The sequence below is a fragment of the Pan paniscus genome, chromosome 12, assembly GCF_029289425.2.
Source record: "Pan paniscus chromosome 12, NHGRI_mPanPan1-v2.0_pri, whole genome shotgun sequence".
Classification (NCBI taxonomy): domain Eukaryota; kingdom Metazoa; phylum Chordata; class Mammalia; order Primates; family Hominidae; genus Pan; species Pan paniscus.
In genome coordinates, this window is record NC_073261.2 from 99,729,961 (window position 1) to 99,751,992 (window position 22,032).

Genomic DNA, 22,032 nt, shown 5'->3' on the forward strand with positions numbered 1-22,032 from the left:
AGTCCACCAAGGGACAAATGCTGGGCCGGGGTGCGGTGGTTCATGCCTGTAATCCCAGCGCTTTGGGAGTCCAAGTTGTTCGGAACAACTGAGTTCGAGTTCGAGTCCAACCTGGCCAACATGGCGAAACTCCATCTTGCCGAGCGTGGTGGCTCACGCCTGTAAACCCAGCACTCTGGGAGGCCGAGGCGGGCAGATCACCCGAGGTCAGGAGTTCAAGACCAGCATGGCCAACATGGCGATACCCCGTCTCTACTAAAAATATAAAAATTAGCCAGGTGCTGTGGCGCACGCCTGTAATCCCAGCTACTCAGGAGGCTGAGGCAGAGTTGCTTGAACCTGAAAGGCGGAGGTTGCAGTGAGCCGAAATCATGCCACAGCACTCCAGCCTAGGCGACAAGAGTGAGACTCTGTCTCCAAAAAAAAAAAAAAAAAAAGAGAAAGGGAAGGAGGAGAAGGAAGAAAGAAACCCCACCTCTACCAAAGATACACACACACAAATTAGCCTGGGTGTGCAGATGTATGCCTGTCGCCCCAGCTACTCAGGAGGCTGAGGTGGGACGATCGCTCGAGTCCAGGAGGTTGAGGCTGAACTGAGCCATGATTGTGCCACTGCAGTCCAGCCTGGGCGACAGAGTGGCACCTCTCTCAAAAAAAAAAAAAGGACAAGGCCGGGTGTGGTGGCTCATGCCTGTATAATCCCAGCACTTTAGGAGGCTGAGGCCAGTGGATCATGAGGTCAGGAGATCAAGACCATCCTGGCTAACCTGGTGAAAACCCGCTTCTACTAAAAATACAAAAAATTAGCCGGGCGTGGTGGCACGGGCCTGTAGTCCCAGCTACTCAGGAGGCTGAGGCAGGAGAATTGCTTGAACCTAGGAGGGGAAGGTTGCAGTGAGCTGAGATTGTGCCACTGTACTCCAGCCTGGGCAACAGAGCAAGACTGTCTCCAAAAAAAAAAAAAAAAAAAAAAGACAAATACTGTATGAGGTACCTGGAATAATCGAACTCATAGAGACAGAAAGTAAAATGGTGGTTGCCAGTGAGTAAGGGAGGAATGGGGAGTTAGTATTTAATAGGTGGGAGTTTTAGTTTGAGAAGATGAAAAATTCTGGATATGGATGGTGGTGATGGTTGCACAACACTGTGAACGTGCTTAACGCCACTGAACTGTACACTTAAAACTGGTTAAAATGGTAAATTCTATGTTGTGTGTGTGTGTGTGTGTGTGTGTGTATACATATATATATATTCCCCCCCCGCCCCACAATCGGGTCTTGCACTATTGTCTAGGCTGGAGTATAGTGGTGCAATCACAGCTAACTGCAGCCTTGAACTGCTGGACTCATGCAATCCTCCCACTTCAGCCTCCTGAGTAGCTGGGACTAACAGGAATGTACCATCACACTTGGCTAATTTTTTTTTTTTTTGAGATGGAGTCTCACTTTGTCACCAGGCTGGAGTGCAGTGGTGCGACCTCCACTCACTGCAACCTCCGCCTCCCGGGTTCAAGCGATTCCCCTGCCTCAGCCTTCCAAGTATCTAGGACTACAGGCATGTGCCACCACGCCCAAAGTGCTGAGATTACAGGCGTGAGCCACCGCACCCTGCCACTTGGCTAATTTTTTAAAAAACATTTTGTAGTGCCCTGGTAACTCTGGCTTATCATACAGCCCTTATTATATAGTCATGTATATATAATAAAGGCATTATATAGTTCCCATGCTTAACAACGGGGATATGCTCTGCGAAATGTGTTGTTAGACGATTTTGTCATTGTGCAATCATAAAGTGTACTTACACAAACCTAGATGGTATAGTGTATTACACACCTTGGCTATATGGTATAGCCTATTGCTCCTAGGTGACAAACCTGTGCAGCATGTTCCTGTACTGAATACTGTAGGCAACTGTAATGCAATGGTATTTGTGTATCTAACATATGTAACCTAGAAAAGGTACAGTAAAAAAAACAGAATAAAAAATGGGCTGGGTACACTGGCTCACCCCTGTAATCCTAAAATTTTGGAAGACCAAGGCAGGAGCATTGTTTGAGCCCAGTAGTTCGAGATCATTCTGGGCAACGTGGTGAGACCCCATCTCCGCAGGAAATAAAAACAATTAGCTGGGCACGGTGGTGCATGCCTGTAGTGCCAGCTACTCGGGAGGCTGAGGCAGGAGGATCGCTTGAGCCCAGGAGTTTAAGGCTATAGTGAGATAGGATCATGCCACTGCACCCCAGTGACAGCAACAGAGCAAGACTCTGGCTCTAAAAAGAAAAATTTTCCTTCTTCAATAATAAATTAATCTTAGCTTAATGTAACATTTTAACTTTATAAGCTTTTAAACTGTAAAATTTGACTCTTGTAATAACACTTAGCTTAAAACACACACTGCAAGTATACAAAAACATTTTTTCTTTATATCTTTTTTTTTTTTTTTTTTTTTTTGAGACGGAGTCTCACTCTGTCGCCCAGGCTAGAGTGCAGTGGCCCGATCTCGGCTCACTGCAAGCTCCGCCTCCCAGGTTCACACCATTCTCCTGCCTCAGCCTCCCAAGTAGCTGGGACTACAGGCCCCCACCACCACGCCCGGCTAATTTTTTGTACTTTTAGTAGAGACGGGTTTCACCGTGTTAGCCAGGATGGTCTCGATCTCCTGACCTCGTGATCTGCCCCCCTCGGCCTCCCAAAGTGCTGGGATTACAGGCGTGAGCCACCGCACCCGGTTTATATCTTTATTCTTAAGCTTTTTTTTCTTTTTTGAGACTGAGTCTCACTGTTGCCCAGGCTGGAGTGCAGTGGCGTGATCTTGGCTCACTGCAAACTCTGCCTCCCGAGTTCAAGCGATTCTCCTGCCTCAGCCTCCTGAGTAGCTGAGATTACAGGCTTGTGCCACCATGCCCAGCTAATTTTTGTATGTTTACTAGAGACAGGGTTTTGCCATGCTGGCCAGGCTGGTCTCGAACTTCTGACCTCAGGTGAACCACCCACCTCGGCCTCCCAAAGTGCTGGGATTACAGGCGTGAGCCACCATACCTGGCCTCTGGCTGCAGTATCTGTGGCAGAATGGGACAGGTGAGGATTGAGAACCAGGACATCTGGCTTTTGCCTGTTAACTGACTGTGTGACCCTTGGGAAGTTCCTTCTGCTTTTTGGGTTTCTTCATTTGAACAATGAATGGAAGACTAGGTAATTGGTATGCCTTTCAAACATTGGAGAGATTTTCCACACCAACATTCTAGAGGCTAGCTCCAGACATCCTCTTGTGCCCCTTCTCTCTCATGAAAAACGTCCAGTACTGCTGATATAGTTTGGATGTGTGCCGCACCCAAATCTCATATTGAAATGTAATCCCCAATCTTGGAGGTGGGGCCTAGTGGGAGGTGACTGGATCATGGGGGTGAATTTCTCATGAATGGTTTAACAGCATTCCACTTGGTACTGTCCTCTTGAGAGTGTTCTTGTGAGATCTGGTTGTTTAAAACGTGTGTGGCACCTCCTCCCACGCCCCCTTGCTCCTACTCTGGCCACATAAGATGTGTCTGCTTCCCCTTTGCCTTTCCACTATGATTGTAAGTTTCCTGAGGCCTCCCCAGAAGCAGATGCTACTATGCTTCCTGTATAGCCTGCAGAACTGTGAGCCAATTAAACCTCTTTTCTTTATAAATTAAATTACCCAGTCTCAGGTATTTCTTTATAGCAATGCGAGAATGGATTAATACAATTGCCAATTTTCCTTTTCTTTTTTAAAAAAATAAAGCCAAAATAACACTCTTAAGATCCCAGGTTTTAGACAAGGCAGCTGTAGTCTCTCCATCATCCTCACTGTCCATTTGCTTCTTCCTGGGACAGACACTGTGGCCCAGTGAAGCTGAGGGGACCCTGGGATTCAAAGCTGGTGGAATGGACCCTCCCTCCCCCCACAAGCTGTAATAACCTGCTGGAATCCCACACAACCTGAGGGCTTCACTTGTCAACAGCTCCCTTCCCTCAGAGGCTATTTTGAGGCAGGCATTCAGTGTTTTATGACTGAACTACCCAGGAGAATGGTTTGAGGCCACACTCAACTGTTCCAAGGAGCAGCACTGGACCAAAGGCTGCTTGGTTCCCTGCGGTTCCTGATGCCACCCCTTCTCTTCAGGGTGGTTACCGAGAAGACAACAGTACATGAGGCTTCCAGCCCAGCCCTAGGAGATCCATCCCAAAGACCCCACAGAGACCTGCATGGGAGGTGGGGCCACAGGTCTGCTATCAGGCAAACCTAGGTTGGAATACTGGCTCCATAAAGAGGAAGTCACTTAACCTTCTCTGGGGCATGGTTTCTTCATCTGTTCCCACCTCTGAAGGCTATCGCAAGACAGAATGAAAGTTAAGCAACTTAACGCAATGCCCAGGATACCAGCATTATTCTAAATGGCAGAATCCTAGGAAGTCTGTCATCTTGGGAGTTCTCTAGGCAGGCAGGTTGCCAGGGGTGGGGCTGAGATCCAGATGTGCTCTAGGTCCCTGTCTGCTACAGAATCATGTGGCTGCTGGACCTGGGGGTCCCCCAGGTCCTTGCAGGAGCTGAGGGTAGGAGACTCCATTTGCCAAACAACTTAGAACTTTGGGCCTCAGTTTCCTTGTCTTTAAAAGGAGCAGGTAAAGAATTCATAAAAACAATTGACAAGGGCTGCCTGGAATTTCCCTGTAATCTCTTCCAGGCAGAGGAGGCCTCAGAGGTGAGAGTAAGAGCAGGAAAACAGGGACAGGTTTCACTCTGTTGCCCAGGTGTGGTGGCTCAGGTCTGTAATCCCAGCACTTTGGGAGGCTGAGATGGGAGGATCGCTTGAGGCCAGGAGTTTGAGATCAGCCTGGGCAACACAGTGAGACCCATCTCTGCCAAAAAAATAAAATAAACCAGGCATGGTGGTACATACCTGTTAGTCTTAGCTACTCGGGAGGCTGAGGCAGGAGGACTGATTGATCCCAGGAGTTCAAGGCTGCAGTAAGCTGTGCCTGGGTGACAGAGCAAGACCCTGTCTCTCAAGAAAAAAAAAAAAAAAAGGCTGGGCGTGGTGGCTCATGCCTGTAATCCCAGCACTTTGGGAGGCTGAGGCAGGTGGATCATGAGGTCAGGAGATTGAGACCATCCTGGCCAACATGGCAAAACCCCGTCTCTATTAAAGAATGCAAAAAATTAGCCGGGTGTGGTGGCACACGCCTGTAGTCCCAGCTACTCAGGAGGCTGAGGCAGGGGAATTGCTTGAACCTGGGAGCGGGAGGTTGCAGTGAGCCGAGATCACACCACTGCACTCCAGCATGGCAACAGAGCAAGACTCTGTCTCAAAAAGAAGAAACAAACAAACAAAAACAAACAAACAACAAAAAAAACAGCACAGAAGGGTGGTGCTGTGGGCAGAGGGATATTTCCAGTGGATGGGCTGTTACTGTTTTCTCAGGTTGGTCAAGATCACAGGCCCATGGAATGCTGGGGCCAGAAGGCACTAAGGCCACAGCATCAACATCTACTTCCCAGAGCATAACACCAAGGCCCAGAGCAACTGGGTAATGTGCTGGGAGCTACAGTGAGTTTGAGGCAGAGTCTGGGCTAAAACCCATGTCTCCAGACGGGTTTAGGGAGGATCTTAGAAGTTTTAGAAAACATAATGCTTAGTTATGGCTGGGTGTGGTGTCTCACGCCTGTAATCCCAGCACTTTGGGAGGCCGAGGCAGGCAGATCACCTGAGGTCAGGAGTTTGAGACCAGCCTGGCCAACATGGTGAAACCCCATCTCTATAAAAATTACCCAGGCGTGGTGTTATGCACCTGTAATCCCAGCTACTCGGGAGGCTGAGGCAGGAGAATCATTTGAACCTGGGAGGCAGAGGTTGTAGTGAGCCGAGATTGTGCCACTGCACTCCAGCCTGGGCGACAGAGCGAGACTCTGTCTCAAAAAAAAAAAAAAAAAAGAAAATATAATGCTTAGTTCTGGTTTAAATTTGCTCACTGACTTTTCTTCTTTGAAGAATCAAATCTAGCTTATGACTCATAAATTAGATAACTATGATAATCTAGTTTATGATTCAGATACACTACGGTGGTAAATTCCTACAATTCAACTTCATGATTTAGCTCTAGTGCTGTAGGAGGGGTCCAGAGAGCTGAGGTCTGCCACTGCACTCAGGCTTGTGGGGGCTGGGTAACACCACCCTGCAGGTGGTAGTGAGAAAAAGAGGACTTGGGTGTTGTTATCTTCTGTGGCAGCAGCTGCCCTGGGGGTTCTGCAGGGAGGGGACAGGGTGAGGCCTTGGGGACAGGGCATTCGGGGCCCACCAGCCTGTGTGGCCTCAGTCTCAGGGTGAAGGAGCACCCGAGTGGCAGTAGAAGCCTCCAGGGAACCTCAGCTGGCATCATTGATGGGAGTCCGGGTGCCACCCAGCAGTCTCTCCTGCTCGCTCTCCTCTGCCAGGGGCCGGCCCCTGGACAGGCGGCCCAGCAGCGGACGGTGTAGCCCATTGTAGAGGGCAGTGCCTATAAGGAGTATGAGGAAGCCAAGGATCTGCAGTGCATGGAAGGCCTCCCAGCCCAGTGCCAGGCTCAGTGCCCAGATGACAACGGTGCGCAAGCTGTCCAACACCATGCGGGTGGTGGCGCTCAGTTCCTTGGTGACGCTGATGCCTGCGAAGTTGAAGAAGGCAATGCTGCTGATGTTGCCCAGCAGTGCCACGGCAATGAGCGGCTGCCGGCCCACCTGGCAGAAGGCGTCCAATGCATCCTCCAGTGTCCCACGAGGGTTTCCGCTGAAGGAGCCGGCGGGGATGTAGTACATGGGCACCAGCAGCAGCGAGAGGATCACAAAGCCAAAGAGGCCTGGGGAGTAGAAGAAACAGTTACACTCTCCACCTTCCCCCAGACCCCCAGCACAGCCCACCGGCTTAGCCTCCTCTGATCTCGGGTCATTCCCTCCCAGTGGTCCTCATGCCGGCTCCCTCCTTTCACGTCCCTCAGTCTCTCATCAGGAGCTTGTGGCCTATTAGATGGGTTCTAGCTGTCCCTTCTCCACATTTACTCAGGGTTTTTTTGACTGGATCAAGAGTAAGAAATACATTTTATATTGTGACCCAGTACACGTGTGCACAGGTTCATGGACACACACACACACACACACACACACACTCATAAAAACATTACCCTTACAGTATACAATGCTCTGATATTTAAAAATTCTATTCATTTAAAAAAAGAACTGCCAGCTGCAACTGACTACATTATTTTCACAAGTTTGGAAAAACACAGCTTTCTAGTTCAGTGTGTTACTGGTCTGTGACAAGGAGCTTGCGCCAGAAGGTAAGTCCATGCACTGCTTCACTCATTAAGGTCTTGCTAGAAAACAGAAATGAGTGGAAATAGACTGCATGCTCGGTGACACAGCTAATTCACATTCTGCCTAAGTCCCTTAGCTCACTGGGGGCCAGACAAGAGCTGCTCCGCAACAGGGACTAGCCCCCAGGCCATTCTTTGAAAGCGCAGCTCTATCTTGCTAATCTCATAATTTTGATAGTTACTTCCCTGCTCAAGAACTTTCAGGGATTCCTCCGTCATTTAAAGTCTAAATCTACTTGCCTGATGGTAAAGTTCTCTAATGACATGACCCTGACCTACTTAATTCCTGATTATTTCCCCAACATCAAACCTATACTGCACTCAAATTATTATTATTTTTTGAGATGGAGTCTCGTTCTGTTGCCCAGGCTGGAGTGCGGTGGCACAATCTCGGCTTGCTGCAGCCTCTGCTCCCCCAGTTCAGGCGATTCTCCCGTCTCAGTCTCCTGAGTAGCTGGGACTACAGGCATGCGCCACCACGCCCAGCTAATTCTTGTATTTTTTGTAGAGACGGTTTTGCCACGTTGGGCAGGCTGGATTCAAACTCCTGACCTCAAGTGATCCACCCGCTTTGGCCTCTCAAAAGTGCTGGGATTACAGGCATGAGCCACTGCACCCGGCCACACTCAAAATTATTCCTCACTGGTTTTCAAATTCACGTCCAGTCCCCCGTGCCTTTGCTCTGTTTGGAGTTGCTCCTACTACTGCCTGTTGAAATTTGCAGCTCGAATGCCACCCTCCCTGTCCTGAGAGACTCAGATAGGCATGGCCAATGAGACATCAGTTCAGCACAAGTGGTCCAAACTTGAATTCACTGACTGCCCTTTCTTCCTGCTGGTCACCTCCTCTGAAGGGCTTGCATCTCATTCATCTCTGTCCTTGGTCTCCTCTAGTTCCTGGCACAGCAGGTGTCAGAAGACTTGTCAAAACACATCTGGAAGGCAAGGCGGGGCAGGAAGTTCACCCCCCACAAGTGAACCCTGGCACCTTGTCCTGTGCTCAGCTCCCCAGGCTCCCTCCTACCCCACTCCTTCCAGGCCCCTGTGCCCACACACACCCTCAGTGCCAACTGCCCGCAGTGGGTGCACATTGTGTTTGTAGACGAACTTCTCCTCTAGCACCATCTGGATGGCAACGATGATCTGGGCCATGATGATCAACAGGTCCCCTGTGGGGAAGGAGGGACCCAGATGAGAACAGGGCTGCACTGGGGCTGGGGGCTAGGAGAGCATGGCCACAGCGACCAAACACGCCAGCCCCTGACCTCTGCAGGGCCCCCTATAGTTCACAGGCACAGTCACCACTGCCTGTCCCTGATTCCCTGGTCCCTGAGGGGCATGCCAGCAGCGCCAGGCTAAGGCCCCAGAGGCCTGCCTGTGTCTAAGAGCTGCCCCACGGGGTATGACGCAGGTCTTTCAAGAAGCAACAGGCTTTGAGATAGACATTTCTTGGCTGATCCTGACCCTAAGTGACCCAGGACAGTCACTTCATTGTAAACGGGCTGTGATGCATCCCTTTGGGGCCTGTGGGAGTCACTGTGATGATGAACACACAGTGCTCAGCACCAGGCTGGGCACTTGGTAAGCACCTGTTCCTTTCCACTCCCAAATCCAGTAGTTTGCATGTCTGCATCTGTATCAAAGGACAAGCCAGCCCCTCGCCCTGCCCGGCCTGCCACTCATCCTTGGTGGAGCCACATCCCTTTGCAGTCTTCCCTACATTCTATCCATTACCTCCAGAGCTACCCACCTCACCCAGGGCTTGGCATATGGCACATGGCAGAGCTTGTATGAGTCTGTGCTGGGCTCCCAAGGAGGACAGGGCAGGATAGGGCAGCCCCATGTCCCTGCCCCTGGCCGCACCTGTGATCACTTCGCTGAGCTTGTGCTGACTGTCGTGCTTGCTCAGGAGGTCAGCCAGGCCCACGACCACCAGCCCCGCGATGGTGGCTAGGATGCCCAGCCACTGGCTCAGCACCAGCCTCCGGCCCAGGAAAGCCACCGAGAACAGGCCAGTGAATATGATCACTGCACCCCGCAGCATCTGGAAGCTGGAGGCACTGGTCATGTTCAGAGCTAGGAAAGGAGAAGCAAATTACGGTTAGCTTCCCAAGGTGAAGGCCATCTGTCACTAAGGGGTCTTTGGTGATAGACATGCCAAGCTCATAGTAAGTGCTCGATCAGTCCTGCCTGTGTGCCTGTGTGTGTGAGTCTGGGGGAATGGTGGGATGAAGTGGAGGTGGGTGGGATGGGGCTGTTTCACCAGTAGCCCCTTCAGCCACAGCTTCCCCTGAGCCCCTCTCAGCCTGGCCTGGTTACTCACCCACATACATGAGGCTGGTCCCTGTCATGTCACAGAGCGCTGGGGGCAGGAAAAGAAGAGGGTTGAAGGGCTGCTGGGGGTCTATGCTGGAGTCTGATTGCCCTGCGGCTCTGCACCGGAGGAGGTAGAAGGCAGCCAGGCAGGAGAATTCTCCCAGGAACATGCCCACTGCCTGCAGAGATGAAAACCCGAGGACTTCAGAGCTGGAAGGGATCTTGGGGATCATCTTTAACTATTTTTTTTAATGCAAACTTTTGTCAAACAAGAGCTTACCCAGAACCCCAATATGTACAATAGACAAATGCAGAGCTGCCATGGAGGCTAGAGACAGCCTCCTAGGTCTGCCCCAAAGCCCCCATACATCCTGATGAACCCTAAGGCTGTGCAGAGCCCTTTCTGAAAACCATCCATCTAGGCCAACCCCTAGTCAAATCGCAGGTGGAGAAACCTAGACCCAAGAGAGGCTCAAAGACTTATGTAAGGCCACAAAGCAAGTTGCTGGTAGAGGTGGGGCTGACATTTGAGTATCCTGATTCTCAGTTCAACAAATAGTGTCTTCCATTTATGGTGTCTGCCCTGTCCCAATTGGGGTCTGGGCTCCCAGTGGATAGAGAGCTGACTTTTGTCACTAGGGTTGATGTTTTCCACGTGTCCTGACTTGGATGTGGTGAGGTCATGACCACTTGCCAGGACTTTCGCAGAGGATGGTGCTCTTTGCCCTATTCTAAACCTTGGATTCTGCTCTGGGGAGGGAAAGAGAGAAGTGGATGGCTCTTCTGGGAGCAGGAGACACCTCCACTCCTAGGTCAGGAAACAGCCTGGCCTCATGGCCGGGGGTGGCGCCTGGTCTGAGGCCCGGGAGACAGGAGGTAGGAGGGACAGGGCCAGATACCTGGAGGAAGGGATGCTGGAAGCTGTGCTCCTTGCTCCCTCCGCAGCCCTCGGCCATGAAATTGTCCGCCCATCTGTAGGAGAGAGAGGGAAGGTCAGACCCTGGCAGCATCCTACCCTGGTGCTAGTGAAGAGGCTCACACCTCTCAATGTCAAGAGGCCCAGACCTGGGTGACTCGGCCCCAGAGTGGGGCTCCCTCTCAAAGGGGCCAGTCTTCACCTCAAGGAGTTTTAACTTGGCATTTCCTCAAGTTACTGTGTCTGTGCCTCTGTAATGCATAGAAATCACAGATACTCTCATGATCACATTACAGTCATTGTATATATCGTGAGGTATCATTTACACTCATCACTCATGAAAATTACAGTAGTCAGACCTACTTATAACTTAATGTAGTAGAAAGCATTTCTATATAGCTGGGCGCAGTGGCTCACGCCTGTAATCCCAACACTTTGGGAGGCTGAGGTGGGTGGATCACTTGACGTCTGGAGTTCGAGACCGCCTGGCCAACATGGTGAAACCCCGTCTCTACTAAAAATACAAAAATTAGCCGGGCATGGTGGTACAAGCCTGTAATCCCAGCTACTCAGGAGTCTGAGGCATGAGACTCACTTGAACCTGGGGGGCAGAGGCTGCAGTGAGCCGATATTGCACCACTGCACTCCAGCCTGGGTGATGGAGCAAGATCCTGTCTCAGAAAAAAAAAAAAAAGCATATCTATATATATTACTATATCACGAATTTGCTTTTTTAAGTGTTTGATAACTGTATTTCAATTTAATTGACTTCTTTTGTAATCCTTGGTCTTTTTTTTTTTTTTTTTCTTAATGGAGTCTCACTCTGTAGCCCAGGCTGGAGTGCAGTGGCAAGATCTCGGCTCACTGCAAGCTCCGTCTCCCGGGTTCATGCCATTCTCCTGCCTCAGCCTCCTGAGCAGCTGGGACTACAGGCGCCCGCCACCACGCCTGGCTAATTTTTTTTTGTATTTTTAGTAGAGACGGTGTTTCACCGTGTTAGCCAGGATGGTCTCGATCTCCTGACCTTGTGAACCACCCTCCTCAGCCTCCCAATGTGCTGGGATTACAGGTGTGAGCCACCGCGCCCGGCCCAATCCTTGGTCTTATTTACACGTTTTAAAACATTACTGTAAGAAGAGGTCCATAGGCTGTGCCAGACTGTCAAAGAGTCCCATGGCATGAAAAATATCAAGAACCTCTGGTCTACAGGAGTATTTGGGTCCTGGGAAATGACCACTTAATACAGACCACCTGCTCACCTTCAAAGAGCCTGAATGGTTTGGAAGATCTTTCTAATGCTGACTTTCAAGCAGGTGGCAAAGACATCACACTCATGGCATGACCTCCCAGTCAGCACCCGGCAGATGGTGATGACTGATTATGACATACTTCCCCGATGAGCCTAGACACAAGCCCAGAATCCTTTGTGGCATAGTGCTTTGGGCAGCTTAACCACCAATCACTCTGAACTGTCTGCCATCTGTGCATGAAAATTCTCTGTCTGGAATTTCGTCTTTGCTGGGCTTGGTTAGGTCTGTGGAATCTTGTCTAATCTTTCATTTGAAAGCCCTTTAGGTATCTGGGGACTTGTTGACCTTCTTCTGAATCTTCTCATCTCCTGGCTAAACAGCTCCAGCCTCTCCTAACCTTTCACCCCTGGCCACTGACTTCTGGAAGTACTCTGGTGTACCCAGGCCCAGAGCCAAGAGCATGTGATCTGGCCCAGACTGAGGCTAGCAAGGCGTGGCCCTCCCTCATGTTGACACCCTGGGTTCATTGACACAGCTCCAAATGCATCAGTAACATCATGTGCTGACTGAAGTCAACACAGACCCAGAGCCGTTTCCTGTGGGCCACCGACCTGATCCCACTGCAGCATATCCTGCATAGGCAGTGGATGTCTTTAAAGTGCAAGACTCGGGACTTCTTTTTATTAAATGCCTTTCCTTGAAATGTCTTTCCAGGGCAGTCAGATTGCAGTGCACAGCCCCGCACTGCCATTGGCTCATCTCTGTAGCGAGCCTCAGCTCCCAAAGGGCGGGGGAGTCCTCTGGTTCCTGTACCTCCCCCGCAGCGCCCAGAGCATGTGCCACTGGTTGTGCCGCAGTTAGGGTCTAGGTTTGACAAAGTCCCTGTCCAGCTTTGGCTTCTCTATATGCCTCTGAGTTTGCGGAAGAAAACAGGGCTATGGCAAACCTATTCCACAGTGAGAGACCCCACCAGCTCCTGGAGATGTGGAGAAAGAGGGGTAGTTAAGATTGCTTGTGGTTCTTGGGAATGGCAGGGGCAAAGGAGAGTTGAAGGGAGAAGTTCGGACAGAACTGTTTAGAAGGCAGAGAGAAACCTGGAGCCTGGCATGGCTTGGGGACCAGGCTGTAACCAGTACCAGTGGGGCAAAGAAAGCGCCTGCTATGGAACAGGGAGTCTGGGAGCTGAGGAAGCCTCCAGCCCAGGTCAGGAAACACCTGACCTCATGGGCTGGAGTCTCACTTCTTTCTCTTTTTTTTCTTTAGAGAGAGGGTCTCACTATGTTGCCATGGCTGGTCTTGAACTCCTGGGCTCAAGCAATCCTCCCGCCTCAGCCTCCTGAGTTGCTGAGATTATAGGCATGAGCCACTGCACCCATGGTGCCTAATTTCTGCCTGATATGCTGTTGGCTCTTGGATCCCTGGCCAGGACAGGACATGGAACATGGGTAAGGGCCACAGACCCAGCAGGGCTGCTCTCGAACCCAGTCTTGCTTTTGCAGAAAGAGCCCCCTGAGAAGGCCTGCATGAGGCAACTGAGTGAAACAGAGGCAAAGCAAGGAAGACAGAAGAGGTCAAGCCTTACCAAGGGCACAGAGCCAACTACCCAGAGCAAGTGAAGTCAGAGAGATGGGAATCCCCAGGCCAGGAGCCAAGTCTCCTCTAGGAGGGACAAGGGAGCTATTGCCAGGTCCATGAAGGTTGATCAGAAGCTTCAGGCAAGGGTTATTATTTATTTTATTATTATTTTTGTCTGTAGGGGGCAGGTATGGAAGCTGAGGCCACATTTCCATGAGTCCTACTTCCCACCTGAGTCTGAGGGCCCCCTGCTGGTAGAACAAGTTGGTCTATAGGGGAAACCCCTCGGGGCCTGTCCTTCCCCAAGGTTGGGGCGCTTCTTGGGGAGCTGACTGTAGGGCTGGTGCTGAGCTCCTCACCTCCCACAGGGGTTGTCTTCACTTTCTCCACGGGTAGGTCTGCCTAGACAGGCCTGGCTGGCAGTGCTCCCAGCTGGGGAAATGGAATCTCTTTGTATCTGAGGGCCTGGGGCAGGCTGACAGCTCAAGGGATTGGGTGTCAGCAGCATGGGCTGCCTTGCCCAGCCTGAGATGCTCAGACCTGCAGGTACCTTGGGGCAGAAAGCCAGCCTTCTCATCCTGGATTGGAGACAGTTTTCGACTCCTGGCGCAGAATCAGGAAAGACCCCAGCCTCACAGGCTAGAACAAAAATCCAGCCCCAGTTTGCCTGGGGATGACAGCAGTGACCCCTAAGGTGGGCAGCACTTTGCTGTCAGTTCTTCACAACGTTTGTTGTTTGTTGTTTTTTGTTTTTGTTCTTGTTTTTTTTTTGAAACGGAGCCTCCCTCTGTCACCCAGGCTGGAGTGTAGCGGCGCGATCTTGGCTCACTGCAACCTCTGCTTTCCAGGTTCAAGTGATTCTCCTGCCTTAGCCTCCCAAGTAGCTGGGATTACGGGCACCCACCACCATGCCCAGCTAATTTTTATATTTTTTGTAGAGACGGAGTTTCACCATGTTGGCCAGGATGGTCTCGAACTCCTGACCTCAAGTGATCCACCCGTATCAATCTCCCAAAGTGATGGGATTACAGGTATAAGCCTCTGCGTCCGGCCAACAACGTTTGTCTTTTTGTTTTGTTTTCTCAGACACGGTATTACTCTGTCGCCGAGGCTGGAGTGCAGTGGCACAATCACGGCTCACTACAGCCTCAGCCTCCCAAGGCTCAGGTGATCCTCTCACCTCAGCCTCCTGAGTAGCTGGGACTACAGGCATGGGCCACCATGCCCGGCTAATTTTTGTATTTTTTGCAAAGATGCGGACTTGTTTATGCTGCCCAGGCTAGTCTCGAACTCCTGGCCTCAAGAGATTGACCTGCCTCAGCCTCCCGAAGTGCTGGGATTACAGGTGTGAGCCACTGCACCCAGCCCATGTTTCCTTAAATGCACAATTCATAGGACACTTCATGGGGACTGTCCCGTTAAGCCTTACAACAAGGATCCTCATTTTAGATGGGGACTCTGAGGCTTAAGGCAGATCCAGGGTCAAACCTTGCTTGAATTTATACTCAGAAAAGGCAGAATACAGAGAAAACCCAGAGTTTTGAGTCCCACAGGCTGGACAAGTTACAGGGTAATCATACCAACACTGACAAACTGTCAGAAGCAATACATGATATAAGGATATATACATGACCTGGCACATGGCAGGTATTCAGCAAAACTCATTTTCTGCCCCTTCTCCTTTCCCTTCACTGAGCAGAAGCCATCTCCCCCTTGTTGGGTTCAGCGTGGCCCCAGCTCCGCTTCAGCCTGAAAGCTACTGGAAAAACGTCTGGAACCTGTCCTGCTGGCTGAGGCAGAGGTGGCTGGAGGGACCTCAGGCTATTGTCCCTGCAGTTCACAGAGCCACAATCCTGAAACAGAAGAAACTCAGCCATCAGCTGAACGAAACTCCTTATTTGACAGACAGGAACCCAGGGGCCAGAGAGGGCTCGAAGGGCTCACGGCTCCTCAGATGTTGAGGCAGGGCCAGTACACTGGAAGCTTAGCAGGCAGTCATGCGCCCCCTCCCTGACGCTCTGAAGCTCTCCTCCGAGTTCCTGCTCCCCTAGCTGGTGGGAGGAGAGGGGCAGCCCAGCAGGTGGGCCTGTCTTCTCCACAGACACTGTATTCTAGGGGAGATGACCTCCAGGGCAGGAGGCCCGAAGGGTCCTAGCGGGGACAAGCTGAGGCCGCTCCTTTTGGTAGGCAGGCTGGGGAGTGGGCTCTCCGTGCTGGGTGGTGAGTCACTCCCTAGCATGGCCAGGCCCAAACTCAAAGCTCAGCATTCTGGGAGGTGTGCACGTCCACGTGAGTGGGGGTGGCGAAAACAGACTGAGGAAGTGGCGATGGGGCTGGCTTGGGCAGATTGGCTGTGGCCATTCCCACAGAATCTCTGCCACTTCCTCTTGTGTCCCCAGCTTGTCAAGACCAGTGAGTCCCCTTCTTTCTCCTGCCTGGGACCTACAGAAGGGCCAAGGCTTCTCCACTCTCTGGGGTGCCACAGCAGGTGGCCCTGGCTCCTGAGGTGACAATGGTGAGCCCTCTCATCTCTATGGACTAGAAAACTTTCCTTAAGCTGGGTGTGGTGGTGCATGCCTGTAATCCCAACACTTTGGGAGGCTGAGGCAGGTGGATTGCTTGAGCCCAGGAGTTTGAGACCAGCCTAGGAAACATGGCAAGACGCTGTCTCTACAAAAAATACAAAAATTAGGTGGGCACGGTGGCGGGTGTCTGTGGTCCCATCTACTTGGGAGGCTGAGGTGGGAGGATGGCTTAAGGTTGCAGTGAGCCGAGATGGCACCATTGCACTCCAGCCTGGGCAACAGAGACAGACCGTGTCTTAAAAAAAAAAAAAAAAAAAAGGCTGGGCACAGTGGCTCATGCCTGTAATCCCAGCACTTTGGGAGGCCGAGATGGGCGAGGTCAGGAGATCGAGACCATCCTGGCTAACACAATGAAACCCTGTCTCTACTAAAAAAATACAAAAAAATTATCCGGGCATGGTGGCAGGCACCTGTAGTCCCAGTTACTCAGGAGGCTGAGGCATGAGAATGTGTTCACCCGGGAGGTGGAGCTTGCAGTGAGCTGAGATCACACCACTGCACTCCAGCCTGGATGACAGAGCCAGACTCCGTCTCAAAAAAGAAAAAAAAAAAAAAAAAGGAAACCTTCCTCAGTAGATCTTCAGTGTCCAGGAAGGTACGGCAGGGATCACCAAGTCCATTTTACAGATGAGAAAACTGAGGCTCAGAGAGGTCCAGTGGCTCATCTATTCCTCAGCTCCCAAGCCTCATGAACTTCCCACTCTACTACACTGTCCTCCTGAGTTAAGGCTTCCACAAGCTGGCCCAACAACCCCTTTGAAGCAATTATCCCATGCCAGTTCATGGAACCCAAGGGTGGTGGGGCAGCTGCCAAGGACAAACATTGGAGCTGGCACAGAAAGGACACAGAAGAGCGAACACCTCTTCTCTAGTAGAGGCCTAGTGGTTTCCAGGCTTCCTGCCACCTTCTTGGCAGGGTCCCTGGCCTGGGCATGAAAGGAAGTCAGGCTCATATCCCTGCCTGGCTGGGAGGGCCCTACAGCCTGCAGAACTTAGGAGGGGAGCTGAGCCTTACTTAGTGAGCATCTACTTGACCCTGGCTCTATTAATTAATTATTTCTTATTATTATTTGTAGAGAACGAGGTCTCCCTATGTTGTCCAGGCTGATCTTGAACTCCTGGGCTCAAATGATCATCCCACCTCAGCCTCCAGTCTGGGATTACAGGCTGGAGCCACAGTGCCCAGCTGACCCCGGCTCTTCATATGTAGAACCTCAGTTGGATTCAGGAGACTGGGGTTCTGAAATGAGTACCTGTGGATGGGGCACTGGCTCAGGCAGACAGAAATGGCTTGGCCTAAAGAAGATGATCGACAGAAGGTGCTACTGAGGAGGTTTTGAGAAAACAGCCAGGGAAAGAAGAAGCCACTTCACAGGGAGGGGCCCCCTGCCAGGACCCAGGGATGGGGCCGCAGAGAGGAAAGTTGACCTGCCGCCCCAGCACAGCAGGCAGCACGTGCTCAGATGTACTTCCTCATCCACTGCCTTTCATCCTCCCAAGAACCTGGGAAGGGAAACATCACTCTTGTCACAGGCCAAGAAACTGCCAGAGACAACCATAGGCTGTCAGTCTGAACCTTGAGTGGCCTGGACTCCAGCGGGAGGACCCTGTCAGCAGTGTCTCTGGGCTGGCTGAGAGGCTGGCAGCCCAGTCCTGGAGAGAGGCACATCAAAGACTGGGAGCGCAGATGCCACTTACAGGTTTACAACTTCCACAAGCACAGGCTTCTCTGTCCTGGCCTGGGGAGCTGTGAGAGGAAACTCCCAGGAAGGAGGGACTCTGGGGTATCAGTCATAAAAGAACAGGACTTAAAGTCCTGAGGCCTGGGTTCCAGCCTTCATTCAGACACCAAACAGTTGAATCACAGAAAGAAACTTCTCCTGAGGCCTCCTTTGTAAATTGTGGGGATTAGACTGGATGATTTCTATGCTTTTAACAACTCTAAATGACCCCAAAATGACTGGAGAAGTCCCCATCCACACCCTCCAGTGGTGGTTAAGAGCATGGATGCTAGAGCCAGACCATGCTGGCTCAACTATAAACTCTGCCACTTAGTAGCTAAGTTGAACTTGGGCAAGGAATTTAATCATTTCCTACCTCAGTTTCCTTATACAGGAATATCAGCCCCTATCTTTGCCTGATAGGGTGGTTATGAGAATTCCCTGAGTTCACACATGAAAGGGCAGAGCAGGGCCTGGGGCATGCGAGGTGCTCTTTGTGCATGAGATGCTTCTGCTAGTTGTCAGCACATGCTTGTCTGTCTGTGCCTGCTGGAAATCGTGGGTCAAAAATGTGATTTCCTTTTACATTTTTTTTTGAGACCGAGTCTCACTCTGTCACCCAGGTTGGAGGGCAGTGGTGCAATCTTGGCTCATTGCAACCTCCGCCTCCCGGGTTCAAGCAATTCTCCTGTCTCAGCCTCCCAAGTAGCTGGGACTACAGGTGCACACTACCACGCCCAGCTAATTTTTGCATTTTTAGTAGAGATACAGTTTCACCATATTGGTCAGGCTGGTCTCAAACTCCTGACCTCAAGTGATCCAGCCGCTTCTGCCTCCCAAAGTGCTGGGATGACAGGCGTAAGCCACCGCGCCGGGCCAGAAATGTGATTTCAAATCCATACTTCACATCGGGGTGCATGCAGCTGCTCCCACATGTTCTTTCTCCCTAAGAGTATCCCTTCTTGTGGTTTGACCTTAGAACAGTTTAGGGTCCAATTTGGGGGCCCATCTTGGGGTGGGAGGATCCTGAGAGGCCCCACACCAGCTGTCAGGCAGGGGACAGGACCAAAAGTTGGGTCTGTCACCTGGGAGCCTCTTTCCTGACTCTCAGGCAGCCTTTAAAGGCGACGCCTTCTGGGATTGAGGATCTCTAAGCTTCCTACCTGACTGGTTTGGAGTTTTCTAAGGAAGGAGGTGAATCAGCACAGTTTACCCCAGCAGTAACTGGCAATCTGGATTCTCCTTGTGGGCAGCAGCCCTGGTGGACTTACAGCCGCTCTCTAAGCACTTGACAGAGGCCCTGGCTGGCATGACAGAACAGAAGACTTGCTTTGCTGCGTTCAGATCCTGAGATGGGAGCCCTCAGGCTGGGGCCTCTGAACAGCTAAGGATTCAGCATGAGGAGTGATCCTCAGGAGGATGCAGGGCCTGGGAAGCTAGCAGTTCTCCACAAGGCACATTTGGCCGGAGGTGAACCAGAGGAACAGGTGGGGCCCACCCAGGACTCCACTGACTGTGCCCACCGTTTGCGGAAGGGAGAACACTGTGACTGTCGTGTGCGTACACGTCTGTCTCCTCCACCTCAGATTCCAAGCATCTCAAAGGCAGGGATCGCCTCTTGGTCACTTCTGTCCCCTTCCCTTACATACCGTAGGTACCTTATACATGCCTGATGAGGCACTTTTCATACCACTGATGGAGTTTGCTAGGTATAAATGCCTCAAAAATGAATAAGAAATGGCCATTTCCCTTTAAATGGCTCACAGTTTCTCAAAGTGTGAAGCCAGATAGAAAACCCAGGGGACCTGGAACACCACCTTCAGAGTGGAAAAGCTCCCGATGATAGCTTCTCCACACCACACCAATCCAACCTCGCTCTGGAGCCTGACAGGGCCCAGATGGACATGAGGTCTAACTTGGAGAGGGCCACTGTCCACTGTTCTCCATGTACCTTGGTATCATTTCAGACAGAGGCCACTGGGCACTGCAGCTCTTATGGTGAAAAGGAGGGGCAGGGGCCAGGCACTGTGGCTCACACCTGTAATCCCAGCACTCTGGGAGGCCGAGGTGGCGAATCACCTGAGGTCGGGAGTTCAAGACCAGCCTGACCAACATGGAGAAACCCCGTCTCTACTAAAAATACAAAATTAGCCGGACGTGGTGGCGCATGCCTGTAATCTCAGCTACTCAGGAGGCTGAGGCAGGAGAATCGCTTGAACCCAGGAGGTGGAGGTTGCAGTAAGCCGAGATCGTGCCATTGCACTCCGGCCTGGGCAACAAGAAAAGGAGGGGCAGGAAGGCCCTGCCCTGAGATGGAGACAGAGAGAGACAAAGAAATGCCATCCTGGCCACAACAGAGGGGAGGCTAGGCCCTGTCCCTCAGTCTCATGACTGCCCTGGGTCCTTAGTCCCTAACCTCTTGGGAACTGTCCCCCCTCTCACCCCCATACATCAGAGCTGAACTGGCCACTTGCCCTCTCTGTCTGAGTTAATGGCACTTTTCTTCTCCCAGGCAGAAACCCTGGAGTGATCCTTGTTTCTTGCTCATGTGGGTCAGGCCTGTGGCCATTCGGCACCTGATCTCTGCCACCAGTTGTCCCTTCCTTTCTCTTCTCACTGCCACCTCCTAGTTCCCCTCATCTGCTATGCAGCAGCCTTGGAGTGGTTTTTCCTGCACCAAACCACTCATCATGTCATTGAGTCAATCATATCACTTTCAACATGTCATTCCCCAGCTCAAAAGCACTTTTCTGATTATGAGAGAAAATCTAACCTGGGCATTTGATGCTGGTTACAATCGACTTTGATCTGGCCTTTCCGTAGACTTCCCTTGCCTTACAGTCTCAGACACATTCCGAAATCCCACCTAAGCTTCAAAGCGCAGTTCTAACCCCTCATCCTTGAGGGGCCGTGGGGCACCTCCCTGTCTGCCGCTTGAGGCCTCCACGCTCACTGGGTCACTCGGCCTGCACAGCCACTACTGCGGCTCATGTGCACAAGTCCAGGGGTCTCTCCCAGCTCGTGGAGGGAGGTGCTCAGGCTTGGACGCCAGCACTGGAAGGGCCGTGGAAAGGAATCGGCCAACCCTCCTGTTAAGAGACGTGGAAACAGGAGCGGAGGCTGTACAGCAAATCAAAGCCGGGGCTCGGATCCCCCCGCCCGGGGCGCAGCTCCGCTCCGCATTTCCCCGGGCCTAGCATCCCTTGGGTGGTCATAACGCGCGCGAACTGACCGGAGCAAGTGGGAAAGCAGGAGAAGCCAGGAGGGCAGGGCCAAGAAGGGGGAAGGCGTAGAACGAGCGCCGGGGTCGCCAGGGCCCGCACGCCCGGCAGGGCCCAGACTCACTTTGCCGAGAGCGTGTTGATGGAGCCGGTAACAAGCATGAGCCCGGCCAGGAACAGCTGGTACTTGGTCCAGGCCATGTCGGCGGACGCTGGGGTTCGGTCCAGTTAGCGGCGTCGGGCCCCGTCACCCGGGGTCTCCTGCGCGAGCGCTTCCGGGCCGGGCGTCACGTGACCCCTCCTGCTCGCCCCGCCCCCGGGGAGCGCGCCTGAGCCCCGGTGCCCGCGCTCTGCAGAGTCGTCCTGGAGCGCTTTGGTGGCCACGCCGTGGCCCTGGCAAATCACGGCCCAGGCCTTCCAGTTTTTTTTTTCTTTTCTTCCTCACTCTCCCCCTCCTTTTTGGGTTTCTTTTTTCTATTTTTTTGAGAAGGAGTCTCACTCTGTCGCCCAGGCTGGAGTGCAATGGCATGATCTCGGCTCACTGCAATATCCGCCTTCTGGGTTCAAGCGATTCTCCTGCTTCAGCCTCCCGAGTAGCTCGGATTACAGGCGCCCTTCACCACGCCCAGCTAATTTTTTGTATTTTTAGTAGAGACAGGGCTTCACCATGTTGGCCAGGCTGGTCTCGAACTCCCGACCTCAGGTGATCCGCCCTTCTCGGCATCCCAAAGTATTGGGATTACAGGCGTGAACCACCGCGCCTGGCCTTGGTTTCTTATTTTTATCTTTGGGTCTTCCTATTTGTAAAAGGGGCGGATGGGACAGTGCAGTGAGGGTGCATCGTGGATATTACAGCATTTTGTGAATCGTTTTGAGAGGTTGAGCTGGGCGGTGTCAGAAAGGAGCCCTGAAGTGGGCCTGCCGGGAGTTCCTTGGGGACCCTGTAGAGAGGAGATTCCCACGCTGGACGTTTCCACTTCGGGGCTCCTATCTGATACCGCCCACCTTGGGCACAGTTCATATCTTTCAGCAAAGTGGCGAAGGCATCTAGCTCCAGTTGCCGAGGAGACCATTTTATAGCT

At 52.0% G+C, this 22,032-nt stretch overlaps 1 protein-coding gene across 3 annotated transcripts; it reads right to left on the reverse strand.

Annotated features, from left to right (window-relative positions):
- Nucleotides 1-3,682: 3,682 nt before the first annotated feature.
- SLC35F6 (solute carrier family 35 member F6) lies at nt 3,683-21,616 on the reverse strand. Of its 3 annotated transcripts, none has more exons than XM_034952802.3 (6): nt 20,962-21,615; nt 10,582-10,654; nt 9,690-9,861; nt 9,230-9,442; nt 8,425-8,535; nt 3,683-6,854 (listed from the first exon to the last, which is right to left on the reverse strand). In XM_034952802.3, the coding sequence occupies exons 2-6, from the start codon at nt 10,636-10,638 to the stop codon at nt 6,385-6,387; spliced, it is 1,023 nt and encodes a 340-aa protein (XP_034808693.1). In that variant the 5' UTR covers nt 10,639-10,654; nt 20,962-21,615; the 3' UTR covers nt 3,683-6,384. The 3 variants fall into 3 exon arrangements, with proteins under 3 accessions (XP_034808693.1, XP_003827117.1, XP_034808694.1); XM_003827069.5 differs by having other exon boundaries at nt 21,075-21,614; XM_034952803.3 differs by lacking the exon at nt 10,582-10,654 and having other exon boundaries at nt 21,075-21,616.
- Between the last annotated feature and the right edge of the window lie 416 nt (nt 21,617-22,032).

Coding starts and splice junctions, on each gene's coding strand:
- SLC35F6 (XM_003827069.5), bottom strand. CDS start 21,151: ATGGCCTGGACCAAGTACCAGCTGTTCCTGGCCGGGCTCATGCTTGTT. Junction 10,655..21,074: donor ATCAACACGCTCTCGGCAAA/GTGAGTCTGGGC, acceptor TCTCTCCTACAG/ATGGGCGGACAATTTCATGG. Junction 9,443..9,689: donor GACCAGCCTCATGTATGTGG/GTGAGTAACCAG, acceptor CTCCTTTCCTAG/CTCTGAACATGACCAGTGCC.